At 51.9% G+C, this 27,106-nt stretch overlaps 8 protein-coding genes across 8 annotated transcripts in view; 4 read left to right on the forward strand and 4 right to left on the reverse strand.

Annotated features, from left to right (window-relative positions):
- CweA (putative GPI anchored protein) overlaps nucleotides 1-1,972 on the reverse strand; it is a gene marked incomplete at both ends in the record, with an annotated part of 4,996 nt that extends 3,024 nt beyond the window's left edge. The window contains one exon of the mRNA XM_020195300.2: nucleotides 11-1,972. Within this exon, the coding sequence (XP_020060369.1) occupies nucleotides 11-1,972 (1,962 nt within the window). The remainder of the gene's footprint in view (nucleotides 1-10) is intronic.
- Nucleotides 1,973-3,129: 1,157 nt separating this feature from the next.
- Nucleotides 3,130-4,503, reverse strand: ASPACDRAFT_1852946 (uncharacterized protein). Its single transcript, XM_020197284.1, has one exon. It carries the CDS (start codon nucleotides 4,139-4,141, stop codon nucleotides 3,629-3,631), a length of 513 nt encoding a protein of 170 aa, XP_020060370.1. The 5' UTR covers nucleotides 4,142-4,503; the 3' UTR covers nucleotides 3,130-3,628.
- A 3,531-nt stretch (nucleotides 4,504-8,034) lies between these two features.
- ASPACDRAFT_112279 (uncharacterized protein) lies at nucleotides 8,035-8,598 on the forward strand. Its single transcript, XM_020195633.1, has one exon. It carries the CDS (start codon nucleotides 8,040-8,042, stop codon nucleotides 8,412-8,414), a length of 375 nt encoding a protein of 124 aa, XP_020060371.1. The 5' UTR covers nucleotides 8,035-8,039; the 3' UTR covers nucleotides 8,415-8,598.
- Nucleotides 8,599-8,857: 259 nt separating this feature from the next.
- Nucleotides 8,858-10,778, reverse strand: ASPACDRAFT_22613 (uncharacterized protein; the record flags this gene model as incomplete). The annotated part of the gene is made up of 7 exons (XM_020199134.1): nucleotides 8,858-9,134; nucleotides 9,190-9,248; nucleotides 9,304-9,389; nucleotides 9,435-9,827; nucleotides 9,879-9,998; nucleotides 10,048-10,300; nucleotides 10,353-10,778. Coding segments are annotated over 7 exons (1,614 nt in total), but the record flags the coding sequence as incomplete, so codon positions are not given.
- Nucleotides 10,779-11,881: 1,103 nt separating this feature from the next.
- Nucleotides 11,882-14,059, reverse strand: ASPACDRAFT_49996 (uncharacterized protein; the record flags this gene model as incomplete). The annotated part of the gene is made up of 13 exons (XM_020202309.1): nucleotides 11,882-12,075; nucleotides 12,136-12,216; nucleotides 12,277-12,342; nucleotides 12,399-12,571; nucleotides 12,621-12,742; nucleotides 12,802-13,068; nucleotides 13,122-13,240; nucleotides 13,294-13,348; nucleotides 13,398-13,444; nucleotides 13,498-13,687; nucleotides 13,743-13,761; nucleotides 13,812-13,931; nucleotides 13,992-14,059. The coding sequence occupies 13 exons, from the start codon at nucleotides 14,057-14,059 to the stop codon at nucleotides 11,882-11,884; spliced, it is 1,521 nt and encodes a 506-aa protein (XP_020060373.1).
- A 1,061-nt stretch (nucleotides 14,060-15,120) lies between these two features.
- Nucleotides 15,121-16,250, forward strand: ASPACDRAFT_39650 (oxidoreductase, short chain dehydrogenase/reductase family; the record flags this gene model as incomplete). The annotated part of the gene is made up of 4 exons (XM_020200629.1): nucleotides 15,121-15,593; nucleotides 15,689-15,800; nucleotides 15,873-15,986; nucleotides 16,050-16,250. 4 exons carry the CDS (start codon nucleotides 15,121-15,123, stop codon nucleotides 16,248-16,250), a joined length of 900 nt encoding a protein of 299 aa, XP_020060374.1.
- A 2,280-nt stretch (nucleotides 16,251-18,530) lies between these two features.
- ASPACDRAFT_75530 (uncharacterized protein) lies at nucleotides 18,531-19,671 on the forward strand. The gene has a single exon (XM_020204475.1). The coding sequence runs from the start codon at nucleotides 18,883-18,885 to the stop codon at nucleotides 19,522-19,524; it is 642 nt and encodes a 213-aa protein (XP_020060375.1). The 5' UTR covers nucleotides 18,531-18,882; the 3' UTR covers nucleotides 19,525-19,671.
- Nucleotides 19,672-25,041: 5,370 nt separating this feature from the next.
- On the forward strand, nucleotides 25,042-26,388 carry ASPACDRAFT_39652 (uncharacterized protein; the record flags this gene model as incomplete). The annotated part of the gene is made up of 2 exons (XM_020200630.1): nucleotides 25,042-25,885; nucleotides 25,973-26,388. The coding sequence occupies 2 exons, from the start codon at nucleotides 25,042-25,044 to the stop codon at nucleotides 26,386-26,388; spliced, it is 1,260 nt and encodes a 419-aa protein (XP_020060376.1).
- Nucleotides 26,389-27,106: the final 718 nt, after the last annotated feature.

Here is a 27,106-nt window from a genome sequence, read left to right on the forward strand (position 1 = left end):
GCTTGTGAACAATCTTCTTGCCAACATCAACATCCCACGAATGATCGTCCTGGTAATAATCATTGACCTCGGAGGAGAACTTGCTAGTGATCGGCAGCGAAAATGTGTTCCCAATGTCGACGCCCTCCGGTCCACCGATCAGGTCAACGTCATCGCCGTGTTGGCGCTTGTGAACAATTTTCTTGTTCACATCAACGTCCCACGAGTGGTCATCTTGGTAATAGTCGTTAACTTCCGAAGAGAACTTGCTGGTGATCGGTAGGTCAAAGGTGTTCCCGGTGTCGACACCTCCGGGTCCACCAATCACATCAACGTGCTCGCCATGCTCTCCGTGGTCGCCATCCTGTCGCTTGTGGTGAGGACGCACGATCGTCTTATCATAATCGAGATCCCAAGAGTGGTCATCCTTGTAATAATCATTCACCTCGGAGGAAAACTTGCTGGTGATTGGCATGTCAAAGGTGTTGCCAGTATCAATCCCACTGGGCCCGCCGATCACGTCCACATGTTCCTGTCCTCCACGAGCCTTATGATGGTGGGGCTTAACAACAGTCTTATCCAAATCAATGTCTCGGGAGTGGTCGTCCTGATAGTAGTCATTGACTTCGGACGAGAACTTGCTTGTGATAGGGAGGTCAAACGTGTTGCCGGTATCGACACCACCAGGGCCGCCGATAACATCCACACCCTCGCGCCTGTGGTGGGGACGAACAATCGTGGTATCCTTGTCCAGATCAAAAGAGTGATCGTCAACGTAGGCGTCGTTGACGACAGAAGAGAATTTGCTGGTAATGGGCATGTCAAAGGTGTTCCCGGTGTCGACACCTCCGGGCCCCCCGATCACATTCACATGCTCGTGGCTTCCCCGGGCCTTGTGGTGGTGAGGCTTGACCACAGTCTTGTCCACATCAATATCGCGGGAATGGTCGTCTTGATAGTAGTCGTTGACGGTGGATGAGAACTTGCTGGTTATAGGGATGCTGACGGTGTTCCCGGTGTCAACCCCTCCAGGCCCGCCAATAACGTCCACGTGCTCATGCTCGCCCCTAGCCTTGTGGTGGTGAGGAGAAACCACAGTCTTATCCACAGCAATATCACGCGAGTGGTCATCAACATAGGCATCATTCACAGTCGAAGAAAACTTGCTGGTGATGGGCAAATCAAATGTGTTGCCGACGTCAACTCCCTCAGGCCCACCGATCAGATCCACATCCTCATGATCAGTACGTGCTTTGAAGTGACCAGGTCCGTGGTGCTTGGGGTTCACGATGGTGGTATCTCTGTCAATGTCCCGGGAGTGGTCATCAATATACGCGTCGTTGACTTCGGACGAGAACTTGCTCGTTATCGGCATATCGAAGGTGTTGCCCGTGTCAATACCCTCAGCGCCGCCGATAACGTCGACATGTTCGTGCTCTCCGCGAGCCTTGAAGTGGCTCGGGGGGTGCGACTTGGGTTTCACAATGGTGGTGTCGATATCGATATCACGCGAGTGGTCATCGACATAGGCATCATTGACCGTGGAGGAGAATTTGCTGGTGATGGGCAGAGCAAATGAATTGCCCGTGTCAATACCGCCGGGTCCTCCGATGACGTCGATGTCTTCGTGCTCACCACGAGCATGGTGGTGCTTGGGATGACCGTGAGGCGGCACCACCTCGACGACATCCTTCGCCAGCTCAACGGAGTGGTCATCTTCATAGTACGAGTTTTCGTTGTTCGACTCCGCGTGGACTTGCGGCTTAACGTAAGTCGATCCCTCGGACAGTCCGTCGTTGGATTGGATCACTTCCTCTCTGGCCTTGTGGTGGTGAGGGCGACGGCCATGACCCGGCTCGATGACGGTCTTCTTCGCATCAAGGTCGAAAGAGTGGTCGTCCGAGTGGTAGTCGTTAACCTCACTCCGGAACTTGTTGTCGACCGGCAGCGCGGCGTCACTGCCGCGATCTTCGCCCTGCGAGCCCCCAATGACCGAAGTGGCCCGGGCGACAGCAGCCAGGGCCGCGAGTGGGATTCCTGCCTGGAGTCCCTTCATGCTTGTTGCTGTTGGTGTCAATTATAATCGATGGAGATTTCACGTCAAGGTATAAGAAACAAAATACAATACAACCGAAAGTTGAAAGAGTGACTGGGGGCCAAGGCCGGTTGAGGGAGGGGCGTAGTAAAAAAAAGATTAAGGAATGAATTAAAAAGGATTGGTTGTCGACTATTCACGTACGATCGATTCGATCTGCTTCGAACCAGAAGCTCCTAGGTTTGCGGACCCTGTTGCACCTTTTATCATAGATGGCATTATCCTGGCGCCGGCATGCTGCTTCCCTCTGTGGCAAACAAACAAATACAAGCAGGGTGTTGTTGTCCTTCTGAGAATGCTGTGAAGAATGGGCAGTCCTCAAAACCCAAGCCGGACCATGTGTTCCCAGAAAATTGAGGGTTCTTCCCTCAGTGGTGGTTCGCTGCATTCCTCACGCTGAATGGCGTATAGAGTCAAGGGATCGGTATGGGCGATCTCCACGCCTTGAAGAACATAATAGGTGCGGATATCAAAGATGTTGACCTGGTCCAATGGGAAATCGAACAAAGATTCGCATTGAACAATGGGATTAGCTCCATCTGGACTTGAAAGCGTGATGATAGTTGGAGAACAACTTGTTGTATGGGAAACGGCCAGGTACGAAAGCTGCAGCGATGTGGGGTCCCGTTGCCGGCGCCCGGCATGACTTTCTCCCGCTGCTTCTTTAATTAATCCGGCACTGCCAGCGGCCACCTGAGAACAGTCTGATTCTGCAGACTGAACGATTGGTCTAGACGCAGCTTTTAGCGAGTTTACGGAAGCTGAACAAAATACGCGAGAGAATGGCCATTTTTAAGTGAGTGATATTCAGTACAGTCATTATATACCAAAAGTGATGTATCCCGTCATCGACATTCCCCCCTCATCGCCCTCACTGAAGAGGACACAACGAGAAGCGAACTTCCTATCAGGGAAGATTGTTCTCCAGAGCCGATCAGTCCGTAGACCGAAGGCAACACTCGTCGTGGGAAGATGGACGAGGGTCGTGGCAGGCTCTGTTAGCTTTTTTCGATGTAATGAAGAAAAGAAAAAGTTCAGATAGGGAGCGCCGCCAGCACACGGTATTTATGTGGCCTGTGGATCACGTGCTTGAGCTAGGCATCCGTCCCTCGCTAATCGCCAAGCTGTCAGGCACCCACCCGTTTGGCCCGTATGTTCTGTTTGTATTTGATCTTATCCCGTTGTTACAAGCAACAATCTCGCCCCGCATGCGTCGCCAGCAAAAGACCAGAAGGAGCCACCAAACCCTCATTTATGTACAGGAACTCGGAAGAATCAAAAAAAAGAAGAAATCCCCAACTGAAAAAGCGAAAATGTACATGCAACCCAGTTACTACCCGGCAAATGCTCTCCAGACTCCAAACTCCCATGCAGTTTAGCTATGCTCCGCAGAAATGTGTTGTTTGAGGTGATGACACTGCACATTGTATCACAACCGAGAATGGTAGGTTGAGGTATCGACGGAGAGGGGTTAGGAAACACTGGTCCTATTCGTGTACTGCACTTAGTATCTCGCGCCTCCCATGAAGTCATAGTCTACATACCTCTGTATCCTCAGCCGATTAACTCCTGTCGGTGATCCGACCTCCACACGGCTCCTCCGACAGCGACGGTAATTCCCACCGCGATCGCAATCATGGTTCCCAGGATCACCACGGCGATAATGCCTTTGGCCACGATGCGCTGCTTGCGGCTCAGCCGATTCATGCACCCGCAGTGCCTCTTCGGTTGACCCCAGAGATTCGACGTCGACTCATGACGGCTGCCCGACTCCAGGGCGGATACGTTGAACATGGGCGGGCTCTCGGGGATGACGGGGGAAATGTAGCGCTGGACGGTGGACTGGGGTTTCTCACTTTCCACCTTCAGGCGATCGATGTTCACGGATGGGGTGGCATGGCGATAAAAGGGTGAAGAGGGCTTTGCGCCCACACAGGGGTTGTAGTCTCCTGGCTGGAGATCAGGGGAAGAAGCCGCCGCCGCCAGGTGTGGTGGTGTTTCAGAGTCGGCGGGGAGCTCGACCGCGGCGGGATATTTCTCGGCTTCGCACACACTGTGACCTGTCATTTCGCCAGGGTGATTCGTTCGGTTGGGGTCCCTGGGATGTGGCGTGGAATATCGGATGCTGTTTTTTGGGGAAGCTTGTTTGGGGCAGATTGTAGGTTGCGACTTTGGGGTCAAAGATAGGAGTGCAGGTGTAGGTCATGAAGATCAGGTTTATCGGTGTGGAGCTCCAGGAGCAGCAACCTAATGATAGTACTTGGTCGCAAAGGACAACGTCTGGGCCCAGGATGTCGTAGGCCGTTCAATGCATGATGGAAGGGGGTAATAGCAGTAAGTCAGTGGTGGCTTCCTGAGGCGTGCAGCGGGTTGCAACTGGGGCTCGCCATGGCAAGATCCATCCTGATCTTTTGAGTCTTTTCATCTGCGGGAGCTAACGATGACAGTTGGAGAGCTGCAGACAGCATTCCTATTGTTTTCAGTGGGCTGGCCCTGATCCGGCTACTTTGGGTGGCGGTCTGGAGTCACTGGGGCAATCGGAAGTATTTGCATGCTTCTATTTCGGTCGGGACTGGCCGTGTTCGATACCTTGGCCGTCGTTGTATGATTGTTTGCATTATTCTTTATTTCGATTAGTATGGCTGGATACATTCGACCGTACGCAATTCACTCTCGATACAACTTCGAATTCGATGATGAGGAAGTAAATAGAAAGCCTACTATTGCTTATGGTGGGGGTGGTAAAGGTTCTGGAGGGGAGTAGGTTTCAGAGCGCAAAATATATATCTCCCATAGGATTTCCCGAAGTTCTATACCACAAACATGAACCTATGTACGTGCTCAATCTCTCCTCAAACATCAATTGATGACATGGAAACTCCAGTTCACAGCATGATGCACTCAAATAATATTGGATCTGCTGATTGCTAGAGCATAATTCTACCATGCTGTCAACGTGTGGTAGCAGATATAGTACTGCGCCTGCACCTCCAATCTAAAAATAATGATGCAATACCCGACTTCACTCCCTGCTTGATTACATCTGCACCGAACACAAACAGACCACCCATAGAGCGACTCAAACACTTAGAAACATATATTATATCCAGCAGCATCTCCACCGACGAACAAGCTCACTAACCTACACCAAACTTCATAAGAATTCTCATTCCCGTCGCTTGACCGTAAGCCCACCCATCGTACAAGATAGATAGAGTCTAGACCGTCAACACAAAGCAGGTACTCTCAGCCATCATCGCTGTCAGTCACTAGAATTTAAGAAAGGAACAAAAGCCTACTTCAAGCCACTTATTCCCCATCCCACCGCCTGATGATTTTGGCGAGCCCCATTTCCACACCACCACTTCCTTCCTCAACCCACTCCGCTGGTTGACTAGGATACACCTCAAGACTACCAGCCCAAGTATGTGTATGCTCGCGGAATGTAGAACAATCACCTATGAGCGGAGAAATTGAATTGTTTCCGGCCAGAGGGAGGCCAAAGGGCAGGGTCCCACTGCACCCATAAGTTCATCCCTTGATCCCCCCTCGCAACTATCCCGCCCAGCATTCCTAGCGGCTCAACGATCGAAAGAAAACTTGAATTATGAATCAATGTCTCTCTTACCCTCTCGGCCAATTCCCCGTAAAGCTCCTAAGAGAAGAAATAGAATCAATCAAGTGGTCAGATATTCCCGCAATGGCGTCCTGTAGTCCAGGGAAACCGGGTCCTGATATTCGCTGCCTGAATTACTTTCCAGCCACCTTCCATCAAATATGATGACTTTCCCCCCCCCAAATTCGCCATGTTGGCTGAATCACTTGGGCAATGAGTGTGGAGTTTAATTGGTGCGGATTTAGATGTTCTGTCGACATCTCAGCTTGTCTCGCGTGACCATCTCTTTGTCCAAAGTGAGAGTACGATAGGGCCTAGGCATTATTCCATCATGCAGGAGAAGACCTTTCAGCAGTGACATGGAGCACGCACGGAGTGAGGATACTGCTAGGCACCTCCAAGAAACCAAGGCTGTCTGCGTCGAAGGTCAGTCAATGCACGCCGCGTGGGCCTTCTTGAAAGTATCATCATACTACACTGGCAGTATCAGTATACTACACTTCCCGCTCCCTTCACCAGCCAACAGCACCATCATTCAACAACATCCACAAAGAACCCAACCCGCCCAGATCTAGAAATAAAACCCAAGTAGATCACCAAGCCCCACCCCCCCCCCCAAAAAAAAATTTCAATAACCTCAACCTCAAACCAATCTCGGAACCCATTCCCCTCCCCCAAATCAACTCACCACCAAATCCACTCCGAACTATATACATCCATATCCACCTCACCCGCCCAGAAAAATAATCACAACAACCCAATAACAATATCCCCATACAGCTGCGCATCTAACTCCAACTTGACCTTCGCATGGAGATTCAAATGAATCCGGATCCGGAGACTCTCCTTGCCGTCCTCCTCCTGCGTGGCCCCGGGCGCCTTCATCCCGCTGTTCGGCACTAGCCCCTTGGATGTGGTGTTGGTGGCGGTGGCGGCAGCGGCGGGGGGGTTCGTCGTGAGGCTCTCGGCTGCAGAAGGGGCGGAGGAGTCTAGCTCGTCCTCCGGGTGGTCTTTGCTGGTGCTGTTCTTGCGGCCGCCGGTGGGGCGGCTGTCCGGGAGGCTGTTTTCGGGGTAGGTGGGAGAAGTGGGGTGGTTAGTAATTGTGGTTGTGAAGTCTTAGGAAGATTTGGATGAAGGACAAGCGGTAGAGGAGGAGGGGTTGGAATGGTAACATGTGGAGGAGGAGTGATGGTTTGGGGTTTGGGTGGAGGTGGAAGTGTAGAAGGAGGGAAAGAAGTAGGAGATGAGAGAGAAGGTGATTCGATGGACAAAGATTGTCTCTGATTTGTCTCCTTCTTCCTCTTCTTCTGCTTCTTCGAGTAGTTGGTGGAAGCGTTAGGGTTATAAGAGATACCATCCATTTGAACATGTATTGGGCGGGGTAAAAAGGATAAGAGATAGATTGGATTGAACTGCGTCAAGACCAGCAAGAGATAAGGGCATACCTGGTAATTGACTCGGCCATTTTGACGATATGAGTAGATCCCGGTGCAACTGATTCGGTAGGAGGGGAGAGCAGAGGCAGCGGTGTTGGCGGCTGTAGAGAGCAGACGAGATCAGGCAGGAAGAACTGGGAATAGAAATAAGAAGTGGACGAGGAAGAGCTCGTCTCAGAGGACAGCATGACAGCCTCGAGGGTAGCAGGAGAACATCATTAAACTAGGGACTATAGTACAACCTGACCTCATCGACATTTAATCGCAAGCTGAAGTTACCTTGCGTAGTAGCGATGGAACCATCGCGGCGCTCTGGATGGAGCAGACTCCACCTACCACCTGCAGCGCCAATCAGTCATATTTAACTCACACTTAATCACACCTCGCATTTCAGCCGAAAAACTGCTTACGGTCCTCTCCCGGTGTGAGCACAAGGCAGTCATTGACCTTGTTTCACCTTGTTTAGAATATCTAGCGAATGGTCATACTCTTTCTTCCACATTTTTGGACACAACCAGCACCCCCGCCACCATGGTGATAGGAATTGCAGTAATGGCAGCTCTGCTGCCCACCATGATTGGTCTGAATGAAGCTTCCCAACACACGCGCGAGCATGAAGAAGATCGACGAGCATCAGCCCGCAAGCAGCGCTGCCATCTGATTGCCAGCTGCTCGCTCACCCAAGGGACCCCTAGCCAGCGCGGCGAAATCCAGAACGCAAAGGTATACGTGGATCAAGACGGCCGGGTGAGTCTGCCTGTGCTTTCCTTCCCAACTACTGGCTGTCTGCTTCGGTCTGCCGGACACCGGAGCAATAGACAACCGCCATTCCAACGTCGCAGCAAAGCTAAACATAACAACCTGTTCCATTCGGAACATACAGCTCTACATCACGAAAACCCCGCCGAATACAATGTCTCCATTCAATGGGGGGTTTTATACTCATCCAGATTTCCCGACCGATAATACCTCCGGGCTGGTGACTATTACAGGCGAACAACCACCCACTTTACGGTGGGTGTTTCTCGACGCGCAAACCCACGAAGTGCGCTGGGGTAGTCGACCCGACAGTGAGGGTCACGTCTGTGGTCCCTTTGACTGGACCAAGGATGAACAGCGATTGACGCTGGATGGGTGGGAGGGCTGGCTGGCGGTGCGATTGCCGGACGATGAGGCCGGAACCGGGTTTTGGCGGCTATACTTCGACCTGAACGATGACGGAGCAGACCTGCCAGTTGGAGCGCAGGGATTGGAGATTGTACTAAAGCGGGTAGCGGCGGAAGCTTGAGGGATTGATTGTGCTGTGTTATGAATAGATCATGTAGATGAAGTAGTCTAGAATAGAAAGTGTCAAGATGACGAACTGCGCGGAAGGTGGAACAGTGGAGCGGCTGGTGGAGTGGACAGCAGCAAGATGTTGGATCTGGTGGATCTGCTGGCGGATCGCACAAACCAAAAGCTGCTGCCGCCATGGGAAAGCCCGAGCTGGCAATTTGGACTCCACCCACTTTCACCTGATATCTTGTCAAGCTGCGTTATTTCAAACTCTCTCTGCCTGGTTCTTTTGCCGGATGCGCGTTGGTAAACTAATGCATACCCTCTTTCAGCATGCGAGACTGTCTGTTGGTGCCTCTTTGACCATCTAAGTCAGTCATTCCAGAGCACCAGACCGACTTGCTGTGGGGTCGTCTTGCTTGATCTATTGCCCCGTTCGCATTAGGGGAGTCGCTGTCACAAGGTGGAATGCGAACATGTGCTGCCTCGGACGCTCGGTGGAGTCTGCAGATTTGTATCTCGCTGCATGTCCACTCGCATATTTTCCTCCATCTCCTCTGCTTCCTCCTCATCTCCCCAGAATTCTCGAAGGTCTTCTGCTCGCCAGCTTGTTGCCCACCCCGTCTCCCGCTCGATTCGCGTCAGCGTCTGAATAATAGCGGCGTGCTCGGAATGGTGAGACATCACTTTGCCAGCCAGCCAGAGAGGTTGCAATGCATTGGTCCAGCAGCCGCTAAGTTACTATGGATTAGCACCTCATTAGATTATGACACTGTGGGACTCCATACTGATGAGTGTTCGAGACGGAAATAGCGCAAATCTGTCGTGCATGCCAGAGGACAGACTTCTAGTTCCAATATCAGCGACTGAATAGCTAGGGAAAATCTCCAGCAAGATCCTACCGTTCGACGTCGCTGCATTGGAAGAGTTTTTGGCTTTGCCTGGAGTAAGAGAAGAGCGCAGGCATGATAAAGTTGGTTCCCGGATACTGAGGCGTCAGATAGCGACATATGAGCGCTTGAGAGGCACTTACTAGCAGCTCCATTCCCATAAAGCACGGTCGGAAACGGCTTATCATTATTACTCGCCCCAACTGTCGCGGTCGGGATACTAAATAATGGCTTCATCTGACTGGGACGATTCTCGTACCACTGTTCCACATCATGCAGCAGTTGTTGCCATCGGTCAACATACGAGTGGCCATCTTCCAGGATGCCGTGGTAGTATGTGGAAAGTCTAGCAGAGCCAAACAGCACGCCCAGTGTCTGCGCACATAGGAACACAGTGTAATTGGCATATGTATCGAAAGCATAGATATTTGACGCCAGGAACAGCTGTGCAGCTTCGGCAGGGGTCATGTCGCGTGGAGTCCAGTTACGGATGGGTATGATGGTTTCTTCTTCCGAGATGAGGCCACCGCAGACGTCTGAGATCATATTAGAATATTCGGGATAGATAAAGCAGGTGGGCGGCGTACCCATTCTGGCGAAGCACCAGAATAGTGCCTGTTCCTCTTTACCAGAGAATCCATTTATCTCAGCAGCCTGGATCAGATATGCACACCCATCGAGATGACGCCGCCACTCCTTGGGGTTGCCTGGCGACCACAATCAGCTGTGCCGGGCTTGAGAATGAATAGAACGTACAGCTAAGCATTTCTAACACGCAAAGAATCACGCAAGAGGCGATGACAGGAGTGCTCTTGCTTTCAAGCTCAGGAAGAAGCAGATGAATTGCTTCTTGGTACAACGACAGACTTTCGGATTGAGACTTCCTGTTCTGCTTCCGCTCCATCTGTCGGGCGGACAGGGCTAGAATTGAGTAGCGGAGATGAGGCGCCGACTTGGCCATTTGTGGGAAGGTTGAAGCAAAATGACGATGATTGTCAAACATGTCAAGCTGAAGGGTCAGTATGTACTGACAATTATCACAAGGTTCGTGCCGGACTCACCCAAAGACATATCTCGTTAAGGTAATTCTGCCACAGAACATTCTCACGTTCGGGGAGTAGCTCAAACTCGCGCCCTGTTCTGTGATGAGTGACGACAAGAAGTTCCGTTCTTTCATTGCCTTCTAGCACTGTACTGCCGGGCCCCGGCACGATTTCAGGAGTCCTTCCCCGACTTGGGATATCAGGTCGTGCAGTCCAAAGCTGCCGGTTGCGAAGGGTAGTATGAAGAGCCTCATAAGCAGATCCAGGAACAAAAACATCATTGGTAAAGCTGACTGCATCAGAGAACACGCTCTGGTCAAACATGGGCGAGGGTATCGTATGATAGACGTTGGATGCTGAATGAGGGAATTGCCCGGCGCTCCCCGTAAAATTCTGAACAGCTGCCAATTCATCGACAACAAACTCAGGGCTCGAATGCATATATGAGTGATAATGAGACACATCTGGAGAGCTACGGGATGCGTGCTCCGCCCCTCCGGCAGACTGCTGCAGATCCAGTCTGTCTGGGTTCTGGAAGCTCTCATGCGATAGCGGTGAGAGTCGCTCCGCGGTACGCGGGCTGAGATGGGGTCCGATAATTTGAGTGCTCGGCGAAGGAGACTCCAGCCCGGGGCATGCGTTGGCATTCTCATCATTGGTGCCATCTCCTAACGGTGCTGATGACGCGACACGCTCATCTACTGGTCGTCGAGATTGCTTAACTGCCGCTGTCTTGGCAGATCGCGCCGGAACAACATTCAAGATCTAGATCCGTCAGTTGAATACTTCTTAGTTAACCTACCTGGTCGACTGTAATGTACCTTAAATTTACTCTGACGAGATGCACGACTGGCAGTTTGGTTCATGGAAGGATGCTCGGCTTCGAGGACTTTGAGATTAGCCTCCCGGAAAGACCCCAGTCGACGCCATTCACACGTGTCGCCTCGACGTTTGCAGCCCGAGCAAACAGGCTTTGCTTCGTCGCCTGGAACTGTCAGTTCAATGATCCGGTTGACCTTTGAGCAGCAAGATGGAAGCAGATACTAAGTTACATTTCCTGCGGCGACGGCTGCAGTTGATACAACCGGTACGAGTGCGTTTGCGCGGCGCAAGGCGGGATGTGTCAAGGGTAGCGCGCATGTTGTGGCACAGATCAATTTCTGATTCTATCGCCATTTTCGATTGAAGGAGAAAGAGAAATCCGGAGGATAAGATGGAGATCAAATCAAGGTACGTAGTATTGATGGGGTAACAGCCGAAGGAACGAAGACTGCGGGGAATAACAAGGAGAGAGGAGGAAATTTTCCCGATCGGGTAGAGATAACCGCCGAAGATGTGGGGAAAGGAAGAAGAACCCGGGGGGGTTTCCTGGGGGGACCCGACCGCAACTGCCTGTTTGAGAGGCTCGTCTCCTGGCACCAGGCTTTCAAAACAAAATTGCTTCGTTATCACTGTATATACCGCAGGTACTGTCTATCTGGATATCTCAAGTCTACTTCCAACAAAGCACTGAACTCTGTACACCACCGACGACAGAGACCTGCCCGTCACTCAACATGTTCTATCATTCCTACCTCCTTGTCTCCGATGCGCTCACTGACATCGCCCACTGCGCCCATCGACGGGTGCCAGTGAAGCTGCACCTTCTCTCCCGTGAAAAGCAAATCCACTTGTTCCAGCGTGAGGTTGCGTGTCTCGGGATAGAAGAAGTAAATCAAGGGAAGGAAGCAGAAATTAAACACTGGCGAGCCACCGTTAGCTCGGGTTGATATCCCTCTACCTATCAGGGGGTCATTCTTACCAGCAAAGTAAATATACGTGCGATAGCCGATGCTGTCAATACTGACGGGTGTGATTTCCACGACAAGAAAGGTAAAGATCCCTGCAGATGGCAGTCAGCAAATCTCCTCGAGTCTTGACCTTCACCCATCGTGATACGTACAATTGGTGGCAGTAGCCAATGCAGCAGCGCGGCTTCGGATCGCCAGCGGGGCATATTCAGCGGGCACTGTGCGCGATCGGTCAGTGAACCTTCAGCTCTGGAGGATGTGGGAGCCGACTTACATAGCCACGGAATAGCCAGCAGGCCAACGGCAAAGAAGAAATTGAAGAGGAACAGCATCACGGTGGCTACGATACCGGCCGCATGGCCGCCATCGTACACTGTGCCGGCTAGGATGGCCATGCAGCCGCATTGGCCCGCCGCCGCAAAGAGCATGAGTTTCCGACGACCCAATCTGTGCAAATTAGCAGCTGAGCGGGTGAGCATGAGAGCAAGAACTGTACCTATCAATAGTCCAGACGGGGACAAAGGTAGAGACAAAATAGGCTACCCCGTTGAAGCCCGCCATCAGTAGGGCCAAGTTGTGGCTCATACCAACCGAGTTCTCGAAGATTACCGTGTTGTACTGCGTTCAGTCAGCAAGACAAATTCAATTTAGTTTCAAGGGTAAAGTGTTGGTCTCACATATGTGATCAAATTGACTCCCGACATCTGCTGCATAAATTGCCCCCCCATTCCCAGAAGCGTGCGGTAGAAGAACTTCTGAGGCCCGTTGCTGAAGATCATGCCGAAGGATCCTTCCTGGGATGCTGCCTGTTCCTCTGCAATAGCACGAGAGATCTCTGCTACCTCTGTGGTGACGATGGCGTCAGACTCAGAAATTTGGTCTGCGTTAGGCTGAACAGCCCAGATAATGTGTTGCGCTTCGTCGCGTTGGCCGTGGGAAATAAGCTTTCCTGTGTTAGCTCCCAAGTCCCAAAGCCCCTCGGGACAGCAAAACTCACCCAACGAGGCGACTCAGGCAAGGCAATCACCCCCAGAAGTGTGATGATGGCAAAAAGGATCTGCAGCGCGATGGGGAACCGGAATTGAGCTTCATTGTCGACATAACTCATTCCATAATCTGGGCACTTTTAGTATGTGTGGCGGGGCTGGGAAAGCAGTAGATAGACTAACCAACCCAGTAGGCTGTCATGACACCGAAGATATTGATCGTGAGCTCGATCGCCAGCTATACGAGGTCAGCACCGATCATCGATGTTGTCAGCGAGGTCACATACCCCTTTTCCTCGACTGGATGCTTTGCTCAATTCCGAATGCCACACCGCTACTCCGATCAGCCTGCATCCTAGGGGGACAGTAGTCTGAAGACAGACGTACGGATTGTACTAGTATTGAGACCATTGCCGACGCCGGCCACGATCCGACCCACAATCAACTGCGGGATGCCATACGCACTGCACTGAATCGCCGCTCCGATGCTGAGGATGATGCAACCTGCAATGATACACAACCGACGGCCGATCTTCTCACCCGCGAACAGAGCAATCAGGGCACCTAAGAAGCAGCCCTACTCTATGGTCAATTGGTGTGTCATCAGCTGAATCGAAGTATCGTCAACCTACGATCTCATAGATAGCAACCCTAGCCCCAGTTAGCTCGCTGCACACAACACTTCCACAGATCTGACTTACACCGTGCCCTGCAGTGAAGAACTGCCATGTCCTGCGGAGGTCGTGTCAATCTCCGGGAATGTCCGCGTGAATGCAGTACCGGTCAAAAGACCTGACATAACACCTTGATCATATCCAAATCTAAACCCTCTGGTCAGTCTTGATCCGATAAAGATGGATCAATGCATTGGGTTGACTCACAGAAGGAAACCACTTCCTGCAGTGGCAGTGATAGCCAGCGAAAGTGGCTTACCAGTGAGAACAGTCATGTCTTTCCGTCAAGATGCTTGAATTGCGATTTAGGAACAAGGCTAGCAAACCAGGGCTGGCTCGCATTGACTCCGATCTATTTGGGGCTCCATCTACTTTTATAGGGCTGGGCCGGGGTAGATTTAAAATCGCCGAAAGACGGCAGAAGGACGGGATAATAGGACGTCATTTTCATGGGGTGGTTTTTGCGGGGACGGACACGAGGAACCCGGGGTTGTGTTTTGGGAAGCGGAGAACAACCGAAACCCTCTTTCCAAGGAATTCTAGTCAAACAAGGAACCATAGCTTCCTCCGGGGCTCCATGGCAGGATCCATGTTTATTCATGTTTATTCATGCTCCCAGAAACCACGTTTGCCAGCGGTCCAACAATTTGGTGCCTTTTCATTGTACCATAAATCAAAATAGTGAAAACGTTGGCCTGGTCATTGGAGTCTGCATGCTCATAAGCATTCTCCCGAATGTTGCGCACCTCCATTCTGCACGACATCATCTGATTCATGCCACTCTTCAACCTCCGCTCCATGAATTAGGCTGAGTGGGTTTCTGGCTTAGGGCATCACCAAGTTTGCGCTCGTATATTCCCCAGTTTGGTAAGCTTTGGCGCCTCGGCAGGACCCACAGTGGGATGAGCCGAAGGGAATCGGCAAAGCCACGAGTTCATCATTCCGGGCTTTCCCCTCTAGGAAGGCTTTAGCACCATCCGTCTTAGTAGCCGGTTACCCTTCCGCCCGCGTACTACATACAGCAACTCATCGCAGGCCAGGTCCGGAACAGCGGCGCTATTCCATAGATCAGTGGAGCAGATAGCATAGCAATCGCAGCGCAGCGATGAGAACGGTCCCAGCGCGAAACGCATGCCAGAAACGTTCCAACAGGATGTCTGTCCCACAGCAAGTTTCCTCCCACTTACGTTAAGCATAAGCGCAGTCCACTCACCAACTGCACACCCCTCATATAACCATAATTTCTCCCACGACAATCTTCATTTAAAGTCCCCCTCCCCCATGCTCACCTAACCACCTCGCCTGCACCTAAAGCCCTCTCGCACAAGTTCTCACCATGTCCCCTTCCATCACCGACAACACCACACCCGAGGTCGCCCTCGAGCACACCACCCCCGCCGTCGCCGCCTCTACACAGCCGCCGGTCATCGGGCGCACCAACGACCTCTTCTCGCTCGGCAATCGCACGGTCGCGATCACCGGCGGCGGCCGGGGACTGGGGATTGTGCTGGCCGGAGCCGTCATCGAAGCCGGCGGCGACGTCGTGTGCCTGGATCTTCTCCCCGCGCCCAGCGCCGAAGAATGGGGCTCGGTCCAGAAATTGGCCAGCGCGCGGCGCCTCCACGCATCCTATATCTCGTGCGACATCACCGACGAGGCCTCTACGAGCCAGATCCTCGAGCAGATCGCTGCCGAGGCGTTGGGCCGCGATATGCCCCTGCGGGGACTCATTACCTGCGCCGGGATCCAGCAGATGGTGCCCGCGTTGGAGTACCCCGTTGACATGTGGAGGAAGATGTTGGACGTTAAGTAAAATCTTCCACCACTACCACCACCACCACCACCAAGGCCGCGGTTCTGTGGGAGGATATGATGTGTGAAATCTAACAAGAACCGGTATTCAGCGTGATTGGCACCTTCATCCCCGCCAAGCATTGTGCTCGCATCTTCAAGGAACAGAACACCCCCGCCAGCATTGTGATGATTGCTTCGATGTCTGGGCAGATCGCCAACCGAGTAAGAGATTCCCTTTTTTCCATTCCATCGACTGTGACAGAAGAAAAGCTAACAGTGCGGCCGCACACACAGGGTCTCACCTGCACAGCATACAATTCGTCCAAAGCGGCCGTCCACCAGATGTGTCGCTCTGTAGCACAGGAATGGGGACAATATGGCATTCGCGTTAACACCTTATCCGCTGGGGTAGGTTTGCTCTTATATCCTCATGTGTCCAGCGATGACTGCTAACCATTGATTCAAATGCAGTATATTCGCACCGCCATGACGGATGCCTTGCTCGCAGAGAAGCCGGAGGTGGAGGAGACATGGATGCGGGGTGCGCTGCTGGGCCGCCTGGGCGTGCCCGAGGACTTTAGGGCGCCCACGGTGTACATGCTGGCCGATGGCAGCGGATTTATGACGGGAGCGGACTTGAGGGTAGATGGGGGACATTGTGCTTCGGCTTGATTGCGGGAATTATTTGATAGATGGCGTTCAGGTAGATTGGGGAATGCATTTCGTCTAACTTCATAGGTTGTTTATCCGCGGTGGTCAATCATGGCCGTAGAGCGGCAGAAGCCAGAATTCTAAGGTGTCCACACGTCGAAATCATTGGTCTGACTGTAGGAACTCTCGAATTTCAAGGAAAGCCCTGGGTCCCACGGCCACAGTTCGGTTAAATCGCATGAACAAGGTCGTATTCCAATGTGCCCTGTGCTTATGATCTCTGGGTCTACGTTAAGGGTCCCAAGGGCGAGTCTCTGGAACAAATGTCACTGTACGCAGATTTCCAACAGGCGATACGCCAAAGGATTATGACCGAAACAGGTATGACGGGTTGGGTGCATGACTGTGGCACGCAGATAATGTCGCTTTCGGGGAATCGATTGGTCAAAATCGGTTTTTATCATCCTCCTCAGCTTCCCATACCGAATCAATGCTCCATCTCTAGAAGAGCTGTTCATGCAATGGTAGTCCATGACACCACTAAGATTGGGTGTCAAATTCTAATGCGAGAAGCTATATCCTGACTATCATACGTCCGAAGTGGAATGGTCAGCGTTTTTGGCTTCATCATCATCAAGGTCCGGTCTCGAACAATCCATTAGCTTTTGATCTATCATTGTTGAATGTCATGGTAACATGGCAAGCAGTTAAAGGCCGAGCTGCATACCTCAGGCTAGGCATGCATCCAACACTGAGTAGAAAGGCTTGTTGGTTGTGGCACCAGAAAAACAAGACGGTGTGAGAGAATTCCCAAAAACGGTTGACGAGCAGCCAATGGGACATAACGGTACGAGCACACCAGTCTCTCCTCATGGATACCGAGGTATAACGAAGATAGCTGTCAACTGTTTGATCTCCGATGCGACCCTTCCTGTACGAATGTGTGTCTCAATGTTTACCTTCTCTGCGGCATGGTGTGATAAACATTGGATATCATGATAGACCCACCAGCAAAGGCCAGTCTGCAAGAAGAGCGGGGATTCGCATACTCTAGCAGGGACACGTCTCCCAAAGGTCGAGCATTCTGCACATAGAGGGGTGGATGGAAGGCCCCTGCGAGCCTGAGCACGGTGCTAGTCACAGACCCCGCGCGCATAGTCCGTCATGCCATGACAACGGAGTGACTGACATTACCTTGATATCATTCCTTGACCAATCGTCGTCCAATTTACCGAAGAGGTACGGATGTATGAGGATACCATGCAGGCACCAACCCGGCAGAGTCGATATAAAGATAAAGTATGAAAACAAGCCGTGTGGAAGTCTGGGGAGATCCAGCCGCCAAACTAGATTGACAATAAAATTGAACCGCACCGCAGGAAGCTTGCTGAGAGACAGATCGTGTGGGTTTACTGTACATCTGATTGACGATTTGCACGATGGAATTCCCGGGCGAGCCGCCACCAGGCAAAACCGGCAGATGTGTGCATTAACGCGGACGATAACGACAAGGGTCCTGAGTATCTCTGACCTAGGGTGGCTTTCCGAGCAGTCTATTGGATTGAACGTAAGTCGATGAGGAACATGGTGAACATATTGTGTGGTGGCTAAAGCACAGGTTGAGCTTTAGCGCTGGAAAATAGCGCGCGTTAATCCCCGAGGCAGTCAGTATCTCGGCCTTGCTCGTTAGTTTGCAGCATTGCATATTTGGTTTATTTGAGCGATAAAGAACGTTTTTCAAGCCTTTCAAAGGACGAATATAAAGAGGATGGTCCCGATGAATGCTTGAGCTTCAGTTTATCTGACATAGTAGCCGACACCTGCTCGTCAATTGTCACACATCTTTGCAGATCAACGGATCTGAACCTGCAGTCGAGCGAAACACCGTCTTCCCCTCATTCTCCCGAAAAGCCAACCCACACCAGTCAAATCTGCAGACTGATGATCCATTGCATTGGAGATCACACCTCTCTGCAGCCAGCTTGGGTGAGTTGAAACGTGTGGAGGCGGATAGATGTACGGAGTAGCGTGGAAAGGGTGACTCGGGGTCCTTCAATGCAGCCGCGCACCTCTCGGGATCAAGCCATTTTAGGTCTAGCGCGTGACACTGACCTTGGATTTGTGACAGACCATCATACTTACATGACATGCGTCTCGTTCTTTTACCGTCATAATACCCGTACGGTACGCGAAATCCGTCTGCCTCTCTGGGCTGTCGGCGTCAATTCGAGATAAATAATAATCCTCGCTCTCCACGTCTCGCTCGCCCTCCATCCCTTAACCTCCTCCCCCACCCTCCTTGACTTCTTCTTCTGAGAAACAGGATATCACGAAAGAGAGTTTCTTTCCGGTCTTTCTCTATCTTTATCAAAGCTGCGACGTTCCCGGTTAGATCGCTTCAGTCACCTAGTCCCGTCTCGCCCACTTCTCCCCGGGTGTCGGCTGTCTCATACAAAATCAATCTATATACGACACCAAGTCGCCCTTGTCTACTGCCACGCACGCACAACGTGACAAGGTCAGGCGCATCCTTGCCAGAACAAATTGTCACCTGGTTCCAAAGCCTCCTATCCTCAAAGACACTTTGAGCACTCTTGTGTCCTACACATTACCTAAACCTCTCAAGACTCCGACACATCTACCTCAATTCAAAATGCCGGCAAAGCCAATCCTCCACCCGTTACAGACCCCTCGCACAATGACCTTCCCCTCCGAACTTCAAGCCGACTCAGGAGCCAGTTTATCCGGGGGTGGAGCAAGGAACAACAGTGACGACGGCCTGTCGACGCCCATCACCCCACCCGCCGCCTACACCGAATTCCTTAAGGCCCTCACCCCGATCTTCTCCCCCGCCGACGGCAATGGGGCCACCACGCGCTTCGTCTGGGACAAGGTCACGAAGACCCCGACATCGCAACCGGCCAGTGCGGTCAGCGGCTCGTTCAACTTCTCCGATGCCACCAGACCCGCGACGGCGTCGCTGCCGCCGCCGACGCCTTACGGCACGGTGCCCCCGACCCGGCGGGACATGATGAACCTGCGGCGTCTGCGCATCCCCCCGGCCATGCGGTACTCGCCCACGTTGGAGACGCCCCGGAGCGCGAACTCGATCTTGTCGCCCTACTCGCCGTCGGATTGGAAACTGCGGTATTGGGAGGGACCGCGGAGTGCGACCGCCAGCCGGGTGAGCGTGCGGCATGTGGTCACCCATACCGTGACATATAAGCGGACACAGCTGGAGGATCCGCCCAAGGGGAAGCGGAGAAAGCATAGCGAGGAGAAAGATGATTCGTGAAAGTCTGACTTCATTCAATTTAAAGCGCTTTTTCTTGGCTGGGTTAGGTAGCGCTGGGTTTGGCGTTGGGAGTTAGGGGAGCGGATTCACTATTGGCTAGGATATAACAAATATGAATAACTCTCTCGAAGACATTTGGAAGTCACTTCTACTTTGACTTGTAGTCTGTTTCTCTGTTGGATGAACATACAACGGGAATACCAGCAGGGACCAGCTACAAGCTTCTGACTGGTTCATTGGCAACCCCAAGCAGACTTGACCAATGACGAGATGTACATGTAGTCTGATCTACCACCTGATAGTGACGTCGACATGAGTATCAGCTCTCTACTATAGACGACCTATGACCCTCCATCAATCAACATTAGAACCCTCGACACTGTTTCTTACCATCAGCTTGGTCTGAGAAAGGTACAGAAGGTACAAACTGACCAACTTACCAACTTACAAACCTCCTCCCTGACCAACTCACCCCAAGCTCCATTCATACCACTCAAACCCAGAGACTCAAACCCACAATTGACTTCAGGCCAACACACCACCACCACCACCACCACCACCACTGCAGAGCCTCCTGCAAGGCATCTGCGCCGCATGCACACACCTCTTCCCCTCCCAAGCCTACCGTATACAATCCGCCCCCCCTCCAAGATCCCAAGATCCTCTGAATCCAATTCTCACCTCCGGCCGCAACCACGTGTTTACCCTAGAGATCCTGCCACATCAACAATCACCCATCCACAACCCATCTCTACCCACCATCACAAGAACAGAAGGGCATCAGCCACCTCACCTCCTCTCAGCTAGCCTATTCCTGCTCACTGGTGTCTTTCAAGTATAAGCGCGATTTACGACCTAGATGCCCAACTACGCCGGCGGGACCCAGGCATCCGGAAGCGCGCACTGACTGACTATGTGTCAATGGTAACAGCCTTTCACGGCGATGTGGGCCGTTCACTCCCCCTAACCGTCCTATCCTATCTCAGTGAGATGGGTCGTGACCCGACCCGGGGCAGTGGTAAAGATGACTATTGGGAGGAGAGAGAGAAGTCGGAAAGGTAATTCCCACTCGGGGAAGACGGGAGTGAAACCTTTTTTCGGGGGCGCGGTTATTACTTGTGAGGGGGGGGAGTTTGTGCTTTGGCTGGGCAGGGATGGGGTATTGTTCGGGTTGGTTTATAGATGCAGTAGAGTGAGAACATGACTTGGGAGGTTTAGATTCTGGATACTGTTTTGTTGGTTGTGAGTCTTTGGGGGTTCGATGTAGATGGACGGTTGTGGTTGTCTTATGAGGTAGTAGAAAGGGCTCTTGTGTAGATACTGATGTAGAGGTATGTATGTATGTATGTTTCCCAGTTGGTAAGTATCGCTACTGACTCAATAACCCGTCTATGTAGGAGATAGTAGTTATCATCACTGACATCAGCAAAGTCAAATCCCAAGGGCCGAGAGAGGCTCATCACAACCAAATACATAGTAGGCTCTGTGTTGTACGGTACCCAACCCACCGTCAGCGGTAACGGTAAATAACCAATACACTTGATACCGATGCGAGCGCACGGCGGTAACCCTACCCTCCCCATTGGAACAATCTACGCCCAGAGATCGTGAGCAACCTCCCCCCCCCTCTTTCTCGTCTGTGGGCTTGCAATTCGACCTTAGTGAACTGAGCCACCCTCGACCAAGACTAAGATTTACAATCTAATCCGCGTCCAAAGTTCCGGTGATTCGCCCCATGGGAGCGTAAGGTCGAAGAAGTCTGCCGTGCTAAACGGTCGCCGGTTAACCCTGCCCGTGCCCGGGCACTGCGAGGAGAGCCCTTAGATCAATCTGTGATTTAGCACCTATCGACGGGACCAGGTCATTGGCCAGCAAAGCGCGCTGACTGTTTCATGTTTGCTCGCTGAAGAATTGCGGGCGCAGGCAAGCGGGATTAAGGGGTGGGAGATTTCTGTAGTGTACCGTACATTAGATTGAGATTGAGCTGTAAATAGAAAAAAAAATTACAAGAGTGAGATCTTAGTGAAGAGATTGGAGAAAGGGCTTCGAGAAAACCTCACCACTCAACCTCCGTGATAGGGCTGGTCTGGTGCCAGGCTCTCATGAGTTCTACCGATATGGCTCTTGAGTATCCTCGATGCTCGAGTCTTGTACCCATAAGCTCAATGCTAGATCGAACATTGTTATATGCGACAGGTAGAATACACACGCGCTCCTCCAACGCGACTTCCTTCACCACGACCTTCAATTCCCTCTAGAATCTACCACACCCAATTAGACAGTGTGCTAGAAGCTAGCTACTTAGTACTAGTATTCCTCCTCCGCTATGGAGCAGCCTAGGTAACATCATACCTAGTGCCCTGGCCATGGAGACGAGCCAACCAGTAAGTAAGAAAGTCCCCCTCGGCGCCAAAACCCACCACACGTCATCTAAACTCACCCCCCCACATCGATCCTTATCCCGGCGGAACCAATGGTTCCAGAATCGGGAGGGAGGAAAGCCCGCCGACAGGACCCACCATCGCCCTAAGAAGCCTAGTGCCGGCGCTTAACTGTAGCTGCCACGATGTGGTCCCGGCGAAGTACTGTCTGTACCTTCAGGTTAACTACGAGTCTACGACTCTAGCTGGGGTGCAACAGCCCTGCTAGTATCGGTCGTTGCTACTAAGGTATATTATATTTAGAAAGGCTAGACTATAGAATAGGGCACTCTCCCAAGTCATATCCATAGTATCGAGAACACCCAAAAGGAAGAGCGAGAAATAGAGACAGAGAGGAACACAAGATACTTACCGACAAGCTTGACCATGAAAACAAGCTCCCATGCAATCAACCTTTGTGAAGGATTTTCCACCGGCCCGAAGAAGAACCAGAAAAACTCAATGTAAAGATCAAAACTCGGTTCATCACACTCATAAATCCTTACAACCTCATGGATTTGCCGCCGTGATTTCAGCCGCTCGCACTTCGCCCCCCACCCCCCTCTTATTCGGAGGGGATCATCGCACGCGTGTCAACCTGTCCCCCTTCCTCTGAAATCTCCTCTATACCAGATTCGTGCAGAGAGTTGACCTTACTCAATAGGCTTAGCCGTCTGAAGGGAAGGGGGACGGAAGGAAAACCTTTGATGACTTTAGACTGGGATTGATAATTCAGCGGAAATAACTACTTAATCAGCAGAGGCGGGCAGAGAAAAAAGCGGGGCAGGGAGTAAGTAAGTAGGTGGGGAGCGTCTCGCAGTTGGCCCAATCCGGTTGCATTCTTTGGTGTCTTCTCTGCAGGCTGAGGATGGATTGGCTGACTGACTGACTGATTCACTCAACTACACACGTAACACGACGGCTGGATGTACAGTATACTACCGTACTGTGCAGTAGACTTCTGTGCTCTGCAGTGGAAGGGAGGGGCAGCTGTTTTCTTAGACTGCAGGATAGTCGAACAGTGCAAAGGTCAGCAGGTGAGTGGCAGATGTGAGAGCCAGACACACATACGCACACTTCCTTTCCCTCTTGCTGGAAAGGCGGGTGGTGCCCTCGAAACTCCCGGATATCTGCAGGCTTTCTATTTTCATCACAGGCTAAGGAAGTTATTTTGGGTGATTGAAGAGACCCTGAAAGAGACAGTCTGATTGGGCCAAGCACAGAAGATGCTATGTATGCGCACTGCTATTCTGGGATGGAGGAGGGGGGGGGGGGATATTTTTGGTAACCGCTCTTAACAGCGGTTGCAGTGACGATGGGCCATACAGTGGTTTGCGATCGCTGCATTGGGAGCTTATATCATGAGGTTGGAGCCGGAGATGATGAGAATCATTGATGATGAACGTGGATGCTGGTCCGAGTGTCCTCGTCGACAATGCTGCTTGGATTCACATTGCAATTGACTTGATCCGAGGTCGAACATCAACAACACGCCGGATCAGACTGTCGTCAGTCCTGTCAGTGCATCGAATGAACAACCCCTCCGATGATAAAATCCTCCGGACAATCCCCATGGACTGAATCTTGATTTGACTGGTGGAGCGTGCGTTCATCAACCAGTGATAGTCCTCGACCTCATCGGCATTTTCGCAAGTCCGTGACGAATGGCGGGGGTCGCCGTGATTCTTAGCTGTCCTTCCAGCCCAGTCGGTTCATGCCCCCCCTCATCAATATACCAGCGGTTAGTCAAGTTGATGATGTTGACTTCTGTGATGATGATTGCAGAAATCGAGTGCGTCGACTTTGCCCCTCTCTTTCTTCTGAGCAATAGTCTACCAATGAACGTAGACGATTCGTCCTCTTTGGTGATACTCACAACGCGGGGGACAATTATAGAACAAATCATGGGCGGCGCGTCCGTTTCTTCGGGCAGTTTAAGCGCAACATTCCCTGCATGATCGCATCTCTTCATCACTCTTCCCCTTCCCTGAAGACTGTCCACCCGCGTATTGCCGCCCAAATGCTCGTCTCATGGCGGCGGTGGTATGGTATTGTTCTGAACATTGGGGTTTGCTTACCATGACCAAAGTTACGGACGTTTTCAGTCCGATGCAAGAGGAGTGATAGGCATACAGAGATGAGGTGGTTGACCACCTGTTGGCCAGATGGCTGCTTATAGAGGAGAGAGCCCTTCTCGCATGAGTATATCATGGAGGGATCACTCCCGCAGTGATCCATGACGAACGACACAATGAACCTGACCAAGGATATTGCTGACATGCCTGGCCCGAGTCCTCTTTGTCGCTCCACCATTCGTGGTCTCTTCCAGTGCCCCTCTTCGTTCTCGTTTCTGTCTTTGATCTCTCTTCGTACCTCAAGTGGGGTACATACAGTACTTCCTTGCTCAGCCTCGGGTGGCAGCCACGAGGCCAATCAGGCATCCCTCCAAGCATGAGGCATCACCATGGACTGTTTCTCTTCGACTTGCATGTCTGCTGCCATGAGGAAGGGCCTAGCATTCAACAGCAATGCAGTGATCAGGACGTGGCAGAAAACAGAACAAGAATGAAGGGGTGGGGCAAATAAACAAGAGAGAGAGAGAGAGAGAGAGCGTTGAAGCTGCGGTGTGATGCCAAGGCTGAATCTATAATTAGAAAAGCCCATCAATTTCAGAACCCCTCAAATCAAATCAAATCAAATCAATAATGCAAGTCAATCAATCATTCAATCAACCACCACCACCACCACCACCACCACCAGCGATCTTGACTTTTCTTCCAGTTTCTATCCTTATACTCTCTATTCATCTTCTCTGAGCCTCGTGGACGAGAGAGCATCATCATCATTATCATCATCATCATCATCATCAGTCCCACTGATTTACACCAACACGAGGAATCATTCCATTTCGTCTGACCCGTGATCGGCGGTTTCAGTTCCTCCAGCATCTCCATCCCCGTTTCAGATGCCTCATTCATCTTATCAGCGACAGTTCATTGCCCTCGTCCGGTCCGCCTAGAAGGTCCAAACCTTCATCGTCCTCCGTACCATACAACGACCCGAAAGTACAAACAAACACAAAACGACCCCCAAAGCCATGGCATACTCCCTCCCCACGCCTTTCACCCCCAACAACAGCGAATTCGCTGCCCTCGACCCATCGCACGTCCCCGATGGCACCATTTCCATCACCGCTCTGGCTCGCTTCGAGTTCGAAGCCGGCAAGGGCAACGACGGGACCAAGATTCTGATGATCGAGTGGGAAGACGACGATCTCGGCCGGATCGGTCCTTCAACGGATAACAACAACAACAACAACAACAACAACAACAACAACACCAAAGGCGGCGGTTCATGGCACGTTGCCTGGGAAGGGAAACAGGCGGTCATCCCCGCTGACGAGAAGACCAAGGACAACACGCGCCGGTTCTACTTCCTCCTCCCGCCGCACGTCACCATCCCTCCGACCGTGACGCTCTTCTACGAAGCCGCCCCCGCCGATCACGACCAAAATAATGCTGCTGCTGCTGCTGCGGCGGCGGGAAAGGCCCCCGAGCCGCTGCATCTGAACCCCTTACCCGCCATCTTCCCGCCGGAGCTGGGGGCGGACGGCCGCTCCGCAGGCAAGAAGGGGGTGCTGCACACCATCTGGGCGAAGAAACGGCTGCAGGTGCTGGACAAGGAGATCCGCGACGAGTGTCTGGCGAATGTCGAGGGAATCGCGCTGCACATGGCCTTGCAGGAGAAGGAGTGGATCGAGACCAACTTCGGGGTCTCGTTGACAGAGCGCAGTCCGCCGGCCAGCCATCCGGATCCGCATTATCCCATGGGTCCGGCGACCCCGGTGTCGCCCAGTACCACAGGTGGGGGGAAGCTGGGGGAGAAGCTCAGGGGGTTGAAGTTGCAGACGAGTGAGAAGGAACTCTCGCCAAAGGGAGAGGGTATGTTTTTCTACCTCTTGACTCGACCATTTTCACCAGTCCCAACTACAAGTCCACAAGCTAACTTCTCATCCAAATAACCTACAGGCCACGCCGCCACGGCCCGCCATCTCCTCTCCCCGCAGTCCCCAGACGTCGCCGTCTCCTCCTTCACCTCCTTCCACACTCTCCGCAGCAACACCACCGCCACCAACAACCAAAACAACAACAATCAACCAATCCAACCACCACCACCCCCATCTGACCCGCCTATCCGCCCCATCATCGTCCACTACCCCCCCGAATCCCTCCAAGCCCACCAAACCCCCGACAACCACCACCACCTACAACAAAACCACCACCACCTCCACCACACCGGCTTCACCTCAATAGGCTCATTGACACACACACACCCCTCCAGCGCCGAATCCGGCGAGGAACTCTTCGCCAAGGCCCTGAGTCCCCGCACGCCCGACCTGCCCCGGAGTCCATTCTCCTTCAGCCCCGGGACTTTACATATGTGAGTTTATTTGTCTTCTACCAATGTTCTGCATCTGCGACTTGGGTTGGGCTCTGTGTTATTCTCTGGGAGGTTTGTTCTCGTCTATAAATAAGCCTCGCATGCATTTACTACATCACCTTCATTTTTTTTGGCTCTCTGCATGATGCTGTTGCTGTTGATATATTAGCCACCCTCGCTTCACTTGTGTGTGTGTGTGTGTGTGTGTGTGTGTGTGTGTGTGTGTTTCGATGTGCTGCTCGTTTGCCTTCTTGTTTTTTTTATATGATTCCCCCACATACCAAACATTATAGTCTATTTTATGTGTTTTGATTATTTTCGTCTTCTTCATGACACAAGATTCGAAGATGATTGGGAAAGCAAATCCTGGTCTCTTCTTTCTTTCTCTAATTTGTATATAGATTTCGTATGAGTATGGTTGAGTACCTTTTGCGTTGTATTGTAGGGGCTTCAGTATGGGGGCGGGGGCCGGGGGGGTACGGTACAGAGCTTCCATGGTTAGGGTAAAGAATAGGGAATAACGGTATCGGCACCAGCCTTCTGTTCTCTTATAGAGAACAACGCAAAGGGTTCGACGATTTAGAACCCATACACTTAGGTAGGTGGGCAGATGATAGGTAGATAGGTAGGTAGAATTACCGCATTTAGCATCACAATCTCAAAAGCTGAGCGCTCGAAGACTTTTGAACAGCCGTCCATGCAATAGTACCTAGTCCACATAA

This window comes from Aspergillus aculeatus (genome assembly GCF_001890905.1).
Source record: "Aspergillus aculeatus ATCC 16872 unplaced genomic scaffold ASPACscaffold_2, whole genome shotgun sequence".
Taxonomy (NCBI): domain Eukaryota; kingdom Fungi; phylum Ascomycota; class Eurotiomycetes; order Eurotiales; family Aspergillaceae; genus Aspergillus; species Aspergillus aculeatus.

What these genes read in the sequence shown, in the direction of transcription:
- ASPACDRAFT_112279 (XM_020195633.1), top strand. Translation starts at nt 8,040, where the DNA reads ATGTCTCCATTCAATGGGGGGTTTTATACTCATCCAGATTTCCCGACC.
- ASPACDRAFT_1852946 (XM_020197284.1), bottom strand. Translation starts at nt 4,141, where the DNA reads ATGACAGGTCACAGTGTGTGCGAAGCCGAGAAATATCCCGCCGCGGTC.
- ASPACDRAFT_75530 (XM_020204475.1), top strand. Translation starts at nt 18,883, where the DNA reads ATGCCGGCAAAGCCAATCCTCCACCCGTTACAGACCCCTCGCACAATG.